This window comes from Nerophis ophidion, linkage group LG07, assembly GCF_033978795.1.
Source record: "Nerophis ophidion isolate RoL-2023_Sa linkage group LG07, RoL_Noph_v1.0, whole genome shotgun sequence".
Classification (NCBI taxonomy): domain Eukaryota; kingdom Metazoa; phylum Chordata; class Actinopteri; order Syngnathiformes; family Syngnathidae; genus Nerophis; species Nerophis ophidion.
Window position 1 is genome coordinate 6,331,448 of NC_084617.1, and position 14,468 is coordinate 6,345,915.

Consider the following 14,468-nt stretch of genomic DNA (forward strand, 5'->3'; position numbering starts at 1 on the left):
TGTAACAAGGTTTTCCAAAATAAATCAACTCAAGTTATGGAAAAAAATGCCAACATGGCACTGCCATATTTATTATTGAAGTCACAAAGTGCATTATTTTTTTTAACATGCCTCAAAACAGCAACTTGGAATTGTGTTACGGTGCGGATGTTCTGCCGAAATGTGTTTTTGTCATTCTTGTTTGGTGTGGGTTCACAGTGTGGCGCATATTTGTAACAGTGTTAAAGTTGTTTATACGGCCACCCTCAGTGTGACCTGTATGGCTGTTGACCAAGTATGCTTTGCATTCACTTGTGTGTGCATGAAAAGCCATAAATGATATGTGACCGGGCCAGCACGCAAACGCAGTGCCTCTAAGGTTTATTGGCGCTCTGTACTTCCCTCTACGTCCGTGTAAAGTCATACATTTTACTTTTTGAAACCGATACTGATCATTTTGAAACCAATACCGATAATTTCCCATATTAGGTTTTAAAGCATTAATCGGCCGATAATATCGGCAGTCCAATATTATCGGACATCCCTACTTGTTATACTTGTCTTACTTAAAAATGCACGCATTTAGTGGTATTCAGTGTTTAAAAAATTATTACGATAATTAATGAATAATTCTGCTGGTCTGCGGTGAGGTGGCGACTTGTCCAGGGTGTACCCCGCCTTCCACCCGATTGTGGCTGAGATAGGCACCAAAGGGAATAAGCGGTAGAAAATGGATGGATGGATAATTCTGCTGGTAATCACAGTGATAAAAAAACAAAAAAACATTCAAAATATAAAACATTCTCATGCATTTTAATCCATCCATCCATTTCCTACCGCACCTGTTCAAGAAGTCGCATTATTGGTAAGAAGTATTTTTATTTATTATTGGTTAGGAGACTTAATGTACTCTAAAAATATTGTTATTCATTAAAAATGCATTTATTTGTATTCAGTGTTAAAAAAATATGATATGACTCTCACGGAAATATATTTTAAAATATTTGGCTTTCTTGGCTCTCTCAGCCAAAAAGGTTCCCGACCCCTGATCTAGAGATTTAAAACTTGCATAATAATAAAAATACTGAATAATTACACATTTTTGATATATATACTGTATATATATTTTTTTTAACCAAAACCCTTTGGGGTCCCCGGGATCATAACAGAGTGGAGGCCTAAATGTATATATTTTTTTAATAAATATATTGTATTGGTTTTTAAAATAAAAATGATAAAAATGGTCCCCGCTTGCTTTGATTTTTCAGCGTGCGGCCCTCAGTGGAAAAAGTTTGGACACCCCTGGCTTAATCCATCATTTAATTCCACGAAGTGATATTCTCAAGGTTTTAAGTGTTGCACGTGCTATATGCCAATAATGATGAATTAATTAAAAAAACATCTCTTTAATTTGAACATGATTATATTTATTAAGGCTAAATATGTTGAATTTCAATCACAAGTCGCTTTGTGCAGCCAAAATGTGATGAAATTAACCTGAATAAATTTATTTCGCTTCCTTTTTTAATTTATTATAACATTTAATATGCTTTTTTGTTTTGTTTTTTTGCACAAACGCAATTTTAACGGCATTGTTGAATAAAGGCCTCAACTCGCACAGGCCTCCCCCTTCACTAAATTTGCTGTTGAAATTCTACTTAATTCACGTGTTTTATTTTTTATTTTATTCTTCCTGCTGGTTGAAAACATTTTTTTTTTATGGGTACTGACCAACAAAAGGTGTGGAAGACGGAGGTTGTTGCAGACACGACTGTGGACTCTCCTCCGTTTTCATGCCTTCTTTTCTCGCCTCAGTGTGCTCGCTGCAAACACACACACACACACACACACACACACATATGCATTTGACGTGCAAATATTAAAAGTAAAAAAAAAAAAAAAAAAAAAAACACTCCTGCAAATGTGCCTAATTAAACAGCAATTAAGTCTAAATGTGGATTTAATTGTAAAAAAAAAAAAAATTCGATTAAAAATAATTAAATATGTATTTATGGTTACAATATTAGCAAATAATATTAATAAACACATGCACAATATTAATTCGGTGTGAGAAGTAATCGAATCTTAGAATAATATAATGAATAATTATTTGAAAAAAATAAATAAATCCCGCTTTAATTTTATTTTTCACAATTATTAAATATTTTTCTTTACATCAAATTATGCGTATTTTCTAAATATGTCACATCCTCTCATATAATATGTCTGGAATAACACCGCGTCATACTTTAGGCCTGTAATCCGATTCCAGATTGTCATTTATTTGCTAAATATTGGTTGATGATTTGCACATGAAGATAATGACACAATAAAATAAATGAATTATGTAAATTCAAGTCTATAATCTGATTTTTCCCCCCCTAACAGGGGGATGGAATATATTAATGATATTTGTCATTTGCATGGAGACAATAATAATAATGCTAATTAGAAAAAAAAAACATTTATTACGTCACTTCCAACAAAACTGCAGGAGATTCAAGTCTAATAATAAATATTTTATGAATACAAAACACTTTGTAAATATGAGGAAATTAAAATAAACACAAAAAAGTGCAACGGTCCGCATTTGATGGGAGAATAATTAAAAATAACACAAAACTAAGACGCATTCGGCCTTTTTTTTTGTCCTTCCAAAACTGCAGTTAATTTACATTTTAAGAGCAATTCATAAATTAATTAAATAAAACAGGGATGATTGCACGGTGACAAAAAAAAAGAAAATTAAAAAATATACATAAAAACGTATAATTTACTACAAACCTGGAGGAAATTTAGATTAATTAACGTGGACCCCGACTTAAACAAGTTAAAAGACTTATTGGGGTGTTACTATTTAGTGGTCAATTGTACTTAATTTGGACTTAATTGTGCAATCTACTAATAAAAGTTTCAATCAATCAATTTCATTTAAAAAATAAAACAAATTGGACTAATAGAGACTTTATCTCCATTTATCACAGGAGATTTCAGCTTTCAAAGTTATAAAACAACGCATTAATGTGCTATAAAATATTCGGAGAAAAAAAAAATCACACAAAATTACAAGCCCCCAATTTACTGTAATTAAGGTAATAAAACAAGACGTGCCGAAGTTACCGTAATACTCGCTTGAAACAATTTAACATATCGGCACTTTTTTTTTTTAATATAAAATCAAAAACTCTTCAAATTATAGTAATTATTGAGACAAACGAAACGTACCTGGAGGTGAAACACACTGCTGAGATCTCGGTGGGCAACATTAAAAAGAAAAAAAGTACAAGAAAACCAAAAAAAAAGTGCGCGGCAGCACCAAGTTGAAGATGCGTTCAAGGACCGGTGTACCTGCCCACTCTCCCTCTTTAAGCATCCATGAGGACTGCACTCCTCCCGGCCGGACTATTGTCTTCTCCTGCAGCTTCGCGGTGCTTTTGTGGCTGAAAAAGAGGCTCGCAGAGCAGAGAGGGGGGGAAGAGATGAGTCATGAAGTCCAATTAAGACGATTTTTTTTTTTAAAAGAGAAGGCAGGGATGGTACTCACGCGTTGTATTGTGGGAAAATAGCATTAATTGTCATTCATAATAAACAATTTATTTGCCATTAAAAAGAACATAAAAAGATGTGCGGTGTTACTGCTTTTAAAAAGACAACAACGCCCTCTTGTGGCCAAATATGAAAGCTGCAAGAAAAAAAATCCCCACAATGAATTGTTTCCACCAAAAAAACAAATACGTTGCAAACAATATTTGATAATATTGGGACTTTTTTTTTCTTTTTAGGAATTGTTGGCCAATAGTTAGATAGTAAAGACAATCACATTTTTTGTTGACCTTCAGACATTGCATGACTCAACTGTTAATTTAAAAAAAAAAAAAAAATACAACCATATGCTGTAACTTTACAGTTGTATTTTAAAAGTTAATTACAATAAAATGACAACTATATGCCGTAACTACAGTGAATTAAAATAAATCTACAACCATATTCTGTAACTTTACAGTTAATTACAAGAAAATTACAATCATTATTTTGTTACTTTACAGTTGTAATTTAACAGTTAATTATAATAAAATTACAACCATATTTTGTAACTTTACAATTAATTACAATAGAATTTCAACAGTGTTATAACTTTACTTATAAGAAAATTACAACTGTATTTTGTAACTTTACAGTTGTAATTTAACAGTTAATTATAATAAAAATACAATCATTATTTTGTAACTTTACAATTAATTACAATGGAATTTCAACAGTGTTATAGCTTTACTTATAAGAAAATTACAACCGTATTTTGTAATTTTACAGTTGTAATTTAACAGTTGATTACAATAAAATGACAACCATATGTTTTAACTTTACAGTTATTTACAATACATTTAGAATCCTATTTTGTAACTTTACAGTTGTAATTTAACAGTGAATCTCAACAAAAATAAAACTTCAGTTGACGTGTTTAATGTGGAGAAAAAAAGCATTATTATTGTTTGTGTGTGTGTTTAACTATCATTAACCTAGTTTATGTGTAGAGATTATCCTCATATTTGTGTGTTTAACTATCATTAACATGGTTTATGTGTGGAGATTATCTTCATATTTGTGTGTTTAACTATCATTAACATAGTTTATGTGTGGAGATTATCTTCATATTTGTGTGTTTAACTATCATTAACATGGTTTATGTGTGGCTTATTGACCCATTATGATCACTCTGGACAAATTGACAAGAAAAAATTTACTTTTTTTCCCAATTTCGGCCAAATTTAGGGTTAGTAAATATGGGCTAAAAGTACATTTTGATGGTCTTCCAAGGTTAAATCTATGATGTTGGACGTTACAGAGCTTATCAGAGTCAGGTTTGTACAAAACCCAAAACCAGTGCAGTTGGCACGTTGTGTAAATGCTAAATAAAAACAGAATGCAATGATTTGCTTGTCTTTTTTTTTTAACATATATTCAATTGAAAAGAAAGCAAAGACAAAATATTAAACTTATTTTTTTGCAAATAATCATTAACTTAGAATTTAACGGCAGCAACCCATTGCAAAAAAAGATGTCAAGGGGGCATTTTTACCACTGTGTTACATGGCCTTTCCTTTTAACAACACTCAGTAAACGTTTGGGAACTGAAGAGACCTTACACCTTTATTATTATTGAATGTATCAAATGTGATGAATATTTAATGAACCACAATGGAAACAAGCCTTTTGGCTTTCCGTGCCACCCATTAAAGCATGGATTCAATTCTTTCAAATGTCAATAAACCTCTCTATCAATCAAAGATGAAGTTGGGCGTTTCTGGGTGTTGTTGATAAATGGCTTTGCATAGTAGAGGTTTAACTTGCACTTAGAGATGTAGCGACCAACTGTAGTTACTGACAGTGTTTTTTTGAAGTGTTCCTGAGCCCATGTGGTGATATCCTTTACACGCCGATGTCGCTTTTTTTGATGCAGGATCGAAGGTCACGGGCATTCAATGTTGGTTTTTGGTGATTTTATCGAGGTTCTCCGAACCTTTTGATGATATTACGGACCGGAGATGGTAAAATCCCTAAATTCCATGCAATAGCTGGTTGAGAAATGTTCTTAAAACAATTTGCTCAGGCATTTGTTGACAAAGTACTCAACTCAAAAGTGACGACCCTCACCCCATCCTTGTTTGTGAATGACTGAGCATTCCATGGAAGCTGATTTTATACCCAATCATGGCACCCACCTGTTCCCAATTAGCCCGTTCACCTGTGCGATGTTGCGCATAAGTGTTTGATGAGCATACAGAATAGAAATAGTTTTTATTGCCGTTGTTTGAGAAGGGGTTCACAAACTAGGATTTTTTTTTGGGTGCAATCGTGCAACATAAAATAGAGAATAGAATAATAATAACATGAGTTGTGACTGAGCTATCAGATCTTGTTATTGTTCATGTGTCTGATGGCCAGGGGAAAAAACTGTTCAGGTGTGGGTCTGGATGGACCGTAGTCTCCTGACTGAGGGGAGAGGGGAGAATAGTTTGTGTCCAGGGTGAGAAGAGTCAACTGTGATCCGACCCACACGCCTCCTGGTCCTGGAGGAGAACAGGTCCTGGAGGGATGGGAGCTTGCAGCCAATCACCTTCTCAGTGCTGCAGTCCATGCTTATCCTGGACTATGGCACACATTCCTCAACATTGTCAGCCTTTTTTGCCACTTGTGCCAGCTTTTTTCCCAAACATGCGCAGGCATCAAATTCCAAATGACCTACTATTTGCAAAAATATAAAAAAAAAAGTTTTCCAGTTCGAACGTTAAAAATATATTTTTTGCAGTCTATTCAATTGAATATAAGTTCAAAATGATTTTTTTTAACCATTTACAAACTCCGTTTCCATATTAGTTGGGAAATTGCGTTTGATGTAAATATAAACGGAATACAATGATTTGCAAATCCTTTTCAACCCATATTCAGTTGAATATGCTACAAAGACAACATATTTGATGTTCAAACTCAACCTTTTTTTTTTTTTTTCAAATAATAATTATTTTAGAATTGCATGGCTGCAACACGTGCCAAAGTAGTTGGGAAAGGGCATGTTCACCACTGTGTTACATCACCTTTTCTTTTAACAACACTCAAACATATGTTGTTCCAAAACCTGTATGTACCTTTCAGCATTAATGGTGCCTTCACAGATGTGTGAGTTACCCATGCCTTGGGCACTAATGCACCCCCATACCATCACACATGATGGCTTTTGAACTTTGCGTCGATAACAGTCTGGATGGTTTGCTTCCCCTTTGGTCCCGATGACACAATGTCGAATATTTTCAGAAACAATTTGAAACGTGGACTTGTCAGACCACAAAACATTTTTCCACTTTGCATCAGTCCATCTTAGATGATCTCGGGCCCAGAGAAGCCGGCGGCGTTTCTGGATGTTGTTGATAAATGGCTTTCGTTTTGCATAGTAGAGCTTTAACTTACACTTGCAGATGTAGCGACCAACGGTATTTAGTGACAGTGGTTTTCTGAAGTGTTCCTGAGCCCATGTGGTGATATCCTTTAGAGATTGATGTCGGTTTTTGATACAGTGCTGTCTGAGGGATCGAAGGTCACGGTAATTCAATGTTGATTTCTCCAGATTCTCTGAACCTTTTGATGATATTATGGACCGTCGATGTTGAAATCCCTACATTTCTTGCAATTGCACTTTGAGAAACGTTGTTCTTAAACTGTTTGACTATTTGCTCACGCAGTTGTGGACAAAGGGGTGTACCTCGCCCCCTCCTTTCTTGTGAAAGAGTGGGAAGCTGTTTTTATACCCAATCATGGCACCCACCTGTTCCCAATTAGCCTGCACACCTGTGGGATGTTCCAAATAAGTGTTTGATGAGCATTCCTCAACTTTATCAGTATTTATTGCCACCTTTCCCAACTTCTTTGTCACATGTTGCTGGCAACAAATACTAAAGTTAATGATTATTTGCATGTTTTTGAACATCAAATATGTTGTCTTTGTAGCATATTCAACTGAATATGGGTTAAAAAGGATTTGCAAATCATTGTATTCTGTTTATATTTACATCTAACACAATTTCCCAACTCATATGGAAACGGGGTTTGTACACGACGTGCACACTTCACTGCTTTTGGGGTTTCGTACAATTTGCAGGGGGGGGGGCAAAAAAGGTGTACAAAAAGGTAGAAATCCATGCTGGAAGCTCCTCATACAAAAAGTTGTTCATCTTTCCCCGAGTGGCTGCGTCTCAGCTTCAGCCCGGACAGAATCTTCTGCGAGGGCGACGTGAAATGTTGCTCCGCAGGAAAAGACTTCGGAGAGAAAGTCTTCCTCTGTGCGGAGTTGTTGTTGACGTTGAGGTCGGCCAAAGTGAGCGCGGGCGTGCCGTCCAGCGCCAGCATGTACTGCACCACGTCACGCGGGCTCAGAGGCGCAGCGGCGGCGTCGGAGGTCAGGGGACGCGGGGAGCAGACGTCCTGAGGCGGCAAACGCGGCACTCGCTGCTCCGGGGAGGAACTGCGACTGCTGTCGGCGCTGCCCGGCGCGGCCGGCGGGGCAGCGGCCGGTCCGGTGGCGGCGCTTCTGTCGGTGGTGGGAGGTCGGCTCCTGGGGTTGTGATGGCGGTGGTACTTGACGGGCTGCCTGGTGAAGCGGAAGTGCGGCCTGGACAAAACAAAGTCCCCCGTTGGGTCCTGGCGGGCAGCGCTCATAGCCACGACTGGGAGGAGAAACACGTCATTCAGTAATAATCAATAATAACGCACTGGACACTTCATTAGGCACACCTGCTCTGGCCTCCAATATCTGATGCAGGAGAGAAATGAAAATTATGTCAGAATAAATTGTCCCAATTGTGCTGAATTGGGCTTTTATTTGGTTTGGTTCTGTTTTTCTCTTTTTTATTTTCCACTTACGGCCTATTTTTTTTCAAATTAATATGTACATTGTACTGCGATGAGGTGGCGACTTGTCCAGGGTGTACGCCGCCTTCCGCCCGATGGTAGCTGAGATAGGCACCAGCGCCCCCCGCGCATAGTAGGGTTGCACAGTATACCGTATTTCCTTGAATTGCCGCCGGGGTGCTAATTAATTTAAAACCTCTTCTCACTTACCAAAGGCATGCGGTAAATTTAGGCCTGCGCTTATAGATTTGAGTGTGATGTAAGGATACCATCATGAAAAGCACATTTAATAAAAAAAACGTTATTATGGTCTTACCTTTACTTATAAATGAAGTCCATGCGCAGCTCCTTCTGATCAAAAGTATTGATAATTTGTTTATAGAAGTTCTTCCTTATCTTTAGTTTTAAAAGTCTCTCTGTCTCGATGGAGATCTTCCTTTATTACCTCCTGCTTCGATTGAAAGTCCAGTTTAGAAAACTGTTTTATTTTAGATATGTAATCGTCCATGTTAAAAGTGCAAGCGAGAGGAAAAAATTTACGATCGCTGCTTGTTGTCACTTCTTCTGCAGCCGAGTAGTCGCAAGAAGGATCACTAGCGCCCTCTACCACCAGAAGGCGGGAGTCATTTAATGACTCATATTTGACACACGCAGCTACGGTATATTAATAAAACATAGCTGCTTACTGTTCTTTTTAGCTTATTCAATAGCTTGGACCTTAAATCCTACTGAATAGCTCTTAATCTTCTTCCCTTTATGCGATTTCAAATGATTGAAATCAGCCTCCTCCATTTTGAAAATGATGACAGGGGAAGTGTCACTCGTGACGTGACGAGTTTGACCCGGTGGAAATTCTAGGCAGGCGGATACTATATGTATACCCGGCGGCAATTCAAGGAAATACGGTAGTACCGCAATACTAGTCAATCATATTCGGTCCTATACCGCATCTAAAAAGTACCGGTCCACACTCCCCCCCAATTTTATTTTCTAATTTTTTTTAACGGGCATGATGGCGCATCGTCACGTCGTGACATCGCTGGTTTTACGAGCAGAGGAGCATGTTTGGCAGCGCACACACAGAGAGTACTTACAAGCAGACACAGTGTGCAGACAGAAAAGGGAGAATGGACACATTTTGGCTTAAGAACTAAAGTTATAAGACTGAAACGCCCTCAGGAAGAGGTGCTTTAAGACATGGCAAACGTCCGTCCGCAGCCGGCAGTGTTTTAGTTACTTCTAAATCACTAATCCTCGCCTCCATGGCAACAAATAAAGTGCATTTCTTACACGTATTAATATCACTGGAGGACAAGGAATAGCTAAACATGCTTCACTACACACCGTGGCTCACCATGTAAACAAATGGGTGAATCTACACCTGACATCCACTGTAATGATACCAAGTACAGGAGCGTATCTAGTTGATACTACTATGATTATATTATACTATTATAATTTTTAGCATCAGGGGATTAAAAAAAAATCCCCTGACAAGTAGGGAAACCTGCGAAACAGGCTTGTAGGGATGATATAGCCTCTGTGTTTTTTCCTGACCTAACGTATATTCCGCTCTATCTAAATCTTTTACATTTTTTTAAAACTTATATTATGTTTATAAACTCAGGAAATACGTCACTGGACACAGTGTGTGTATATATATATATATATATGTATATATATATATATACATACATACATACACGCACACTCACTATATAAATACACATATATACAAACACATTGTACACGCACGCTCACACTATATAAATACACACACACACATATATATATATACACACATATATATACACATATATGTATATATATATATATTTATATACTCATATATATATATATATATATATATATACACGCACGCGAACACTATATAAATACATATATAAACATACACGCAGACTCACACTTTCTAAATACACACATATATATACACACACTCACACTATATAAATACACATATATACTGTACATACATACAAGCACACTCACACTATATACACATATATACATGCACGCTCACACTATATAAATACACACACATATATATACTCATATATATATATACGTATATATATATATATACGCACGCTCACGCCATATAAATACATATATATATATATATACACGCACGCGAACACTATATAAATACACATAAACATACATGCAGACTCACACTATATAAATACACACATATATACACACACTATATAAATACACATATGTACATATATACTGTATATACATACAAGCACACTCACACTATATATACATATATACACGCACACTCACACTATATAAATACACATATATACATACATATACATGCACGCTCACACTATATAAATACACATATATATATATACACACACACATATATACACATATACATATATACACACATATATATGTATATATACATATATATATATATATATATATACACGCACGCTCACACCATATAAATACATTTATATATATATATATATATACACGCACGCGAACACTATATAAATACACATATAAACATACATGCAGACTCACACTATATAAATACACACATATATACACACAAACACACTATATAAATACACATCCATCCATCCATTTTCTACCGCTTATTCCCTTTCGGGGTCGCGGGGGGCGCTGGCGCCTATCTCAGCTACAATCGCATATGTACATATATACTGTATATACATACAAGCACACTCACACTATATATACATATATACACGCACGCTCACACTATATAAATACACATATATACATACATATACGTGCACGCTCACACTATATATACATATATACTGTATATATACACACATGTACACACACGCTCACACTGTAAAGATATACATATATATACATGCACGCTCACACTATATAAATACACATATAAACATATATATATATATATAAACATGTATATATATATATATATATATATATATATATATATATATATTATACACACACCCATATGTACACACACGCTCACACTGTATAAACACATATATACACATGCACGCCAAAACTATATAAATACACATATATAAATATAAATAAACACACACACACACACATATATATATATATATATATATATATATATATATATATATATATATATATATATATATATATATATATATATATATATATATCTCCTGATGATTGAGGGAACCCCTCATGAAACAGTTCTGTAGAGATGAAGTAGTCTTGTGATTTTTCCCACACCTACATATTAGATATATATATATATATATATATATACACATATATATATGCATATATATACACGCAAGCTCACACTATATAAATACAAATATATACACACATGTACACGCAGGCTCACGCTATATAAACACACACATATACAAACAAACAATAATTAAAATCCCATTTAAGTCAATAAATGTTTTGTATTTCTATATTTAAATTCATGTGACAAACCACACAATGATGAATTAAATCATCATAAAATATCTATAAATAAGATCATTAAACTTATACTTATTGAAACGACGTTCCTAAATTAAAATACATTAATCATGGTAAATATAATCTATCTCCAAAAAATCTATAAACATAATTAATTTACATAAGAGCCAACAATTTAAGAATAAAAATACATTTAAAAACAATCCTAAAATATTTGTACATTTTAAATTGAAATAAAATAAATTAAATTAATACTTTTTTCTATAACCAGCATAACAGAAACTGAACTCAATATTATTTTATCATGTTGTTCATCAATAATAACTGGGAAGGGGTGCCTAATGAAGTGTCCGGTGACAACAATGATGTGCTGTTGCAGACTCAGGGAGGAGAAAGAGCTGGAGGATGAACAGTTGTAGTGGGTGAAACAAAACAAACAGAAGGAAGTGTATTTGACTTCAGCAAGGTCAAAGACAAGAACAAAGAGGAAGTAAAAAGAAAAGCCAGCCAACAAGAGTGAAGAAGTCTACACTAGTGCATGTTAAAAATGGAGTACAATGAGGTCATCAGTAATGTTGCTGCAGGACTCTGCTCCTCCCTACCTGCTCTCTGATTGGCGGCAGGGCTGAGCTGGTCCACTGCTTCATTGGATGAAGACTTGTCAGATATATAACCCTCACTCCACTCTCGCTTCATTCTCTCGCTCTGTTGGAACGACACAGGCGTCAGAGCGGTCACAGGAGATCTGCTACTTGCTCGCCTGCGCCTTTTATACAGACGCCATCCGTCGCTGCCCGATAATGACATGTCAGCGCTTTTTCTCTGGTCCCGCTATAGTCCTCATCTTTTTAAAGACGGGCTATTAATACAAATGTCATGGATTTGCCAAAAAATAAGTCTTAATAATAGTTAATAACAACTAAAGCTACTTGGGTGAATAAAGTAAACTCACTACACCGGTATGTTTTAGCTCTTTCATGGCGAGTTTACCGACAGATATCCACTGGGGCAAAAAAGTATTTAGTCAGCCAGCGATTGTGCAAGTTCTCCCACTTAAAATGATGACGGAGGTCTGTCATTTTCATCATAGGTACACTTCAACTGTGAGAGACAGAATGTGAAAAAAAAATCCAGGAATTCACATTGTAGGAATTTTAAAGAATTTATTTGTAAATTATGGTGGAAAATAAGTATTTGGTCAACCAACTGATGGAAGGAGGTTTTGGCTCAAAATCTCACGATACATGGCCCCATTCATTCTTTCCTTAACACGGATCAATCGTCCTGTCCCCTTAGCAGAAAAACAGCCCCTAAGCATGATGTTTCCACCTCCATGCTTCACAGTAGGTGTGGTGTTCTTGGGATGCAACTCAGTATTCTTCTTCCTCCAAACATGACGAGTTGAGTTTATACCAAAATGGATACATGGATGATACAGCAGAGGATTGGGAGAATGTCATGTGGTCAGATGAAACCAAAGTAGAACTTTTTGGTATAAACTCAATCAATCAATCAATCAATGTTTATTTATATAGCCCCAAATCACAAATGTCTCAAAGGACTGCACAAACCATTACGGCTACGACATCCTCGGAAGAACCCACATAAGGGCAAGGAAAACTCACACCCAGTGGGACGCCAGTGACAATGCTCACTATGAGAAACCTTGGAGAGGACCCCCCCCCCCTCTAGGGGACCGAAAGCAATGGATGTCGAGCGGGTCTAACATGATACTGTGAAAGTTCAATCCACTGTGGCTCCAACAGAGCCGCGAGAGTTCAAATTCAAAGCCGATCCAAGACAGCAGCGAGAGTCCCGTCCACAGGAAACCATCCCAAGCGGAGGCGGATCAGCAGCGTAGAGATGTCCCCAACCGATACACAGGCGTTTTTTTCTGCTATGACTATGTCAGAGTTAGACATGCGTTCTACTGAGGTGGCAAATTATGATGCGTTCAGTTTATCGCAGCACCAAGTAGAAACTCAACTCATCGTGTTTGGAGGAAGAAGAATACCGAGTTGCATCCCAAGAACACCACACCTACTGTGAAGCATGGGGGTGGAAACATCATGCTTTGGGGCTGTTTTTCTGCTAAGGGGACAGGACGATTGATCCGTGTTAAGGAAAGAATGAATGGGGCCATGTATCGTGAGATTTGGAGCCAAAACCTCCTTCCATCAGTGAGAGCTTTGAGTGGATGACCAAATACTTATTTTCCACCATGATTTACAAATAAATTATTTAAAATTCCTACAATGTGAATTCCTAGATTTTTTTTCACATTCTGTCTCTCACAGTTGAAGTGTACCTATGATGAAAATCACAGACCTCTGTCATCATTTTATGTGGGAGAACTTGCACAATATTTTTTTGCCCCACTGTAAGTAAGAATTACAGCTGCAAGCAGTGATGGACGGGACCACTTTGGCTGCTGCCCCCGCTACCCAAGCCCAGATAAGCGGTAGAAGATGGATGGATGGATTATTACACAGAGAAAAAGTTGTATACACATGTGTTATACATCATTCTCATAGTAATAAAAGTTGTAAAGTGGCTTGGGCATTTTATAAAGACGCCCATTTTGAGAACTCTAATGCATGGTGAATGTAATGCAATTGTTGTATTGGAGT

The 14,468-nt window shown here is 36.4% G+C and overlaps 2 protein-coding genes across 2 annotated transcripts in view; both read right to left on the reverse strand.

The window, feature by feature from the left end:
- The window catches only part of lmx1al (LIM homeobox transcription factor 1, alpha-like), a 67,685-nt gene extending 65,885 nt beyond the window's left edge, over positions 1–1,800 (reverse strand). Inside the window, exon 1 of the mRNA XM_061905251.1 lies at positions 1,711–1,800. Coding sequence (XP_061761235.1) covers positions 1,711–1,774 — 64 coding nt within the window. The 5' untranslated portion in view covers positions 1,775–1,800. The remainder of the gene's footprint in view (positions 1–1,710) is intronic.
- A 3,958-nt stretch (positions 1,801–5,758) lies between these two features.
- Positions 5,759–14,468, reverse strand: part of gmip (GEM interacting protein) — a 67,494-nt gene continuing 58,784 nt past the window's right edge. The window contains exons 20-21 of the mRNA XM_061905252.1: positions 12,441–12,543; positions 5,759–8,195 (exon numbers count right to left, since the gene is read on the reverse strand). Of these exons, the coding sequence (XP_061761236.1) occupies positions 7,684–8,195; positions 12,441–12,543 (615 nt within the window). The 3' untranslated portion in view covers positions 5,759–7,683. The remainder of the gene's footprint in view (positions 8,196–12,440; positions 12,544–14,468) is intronic.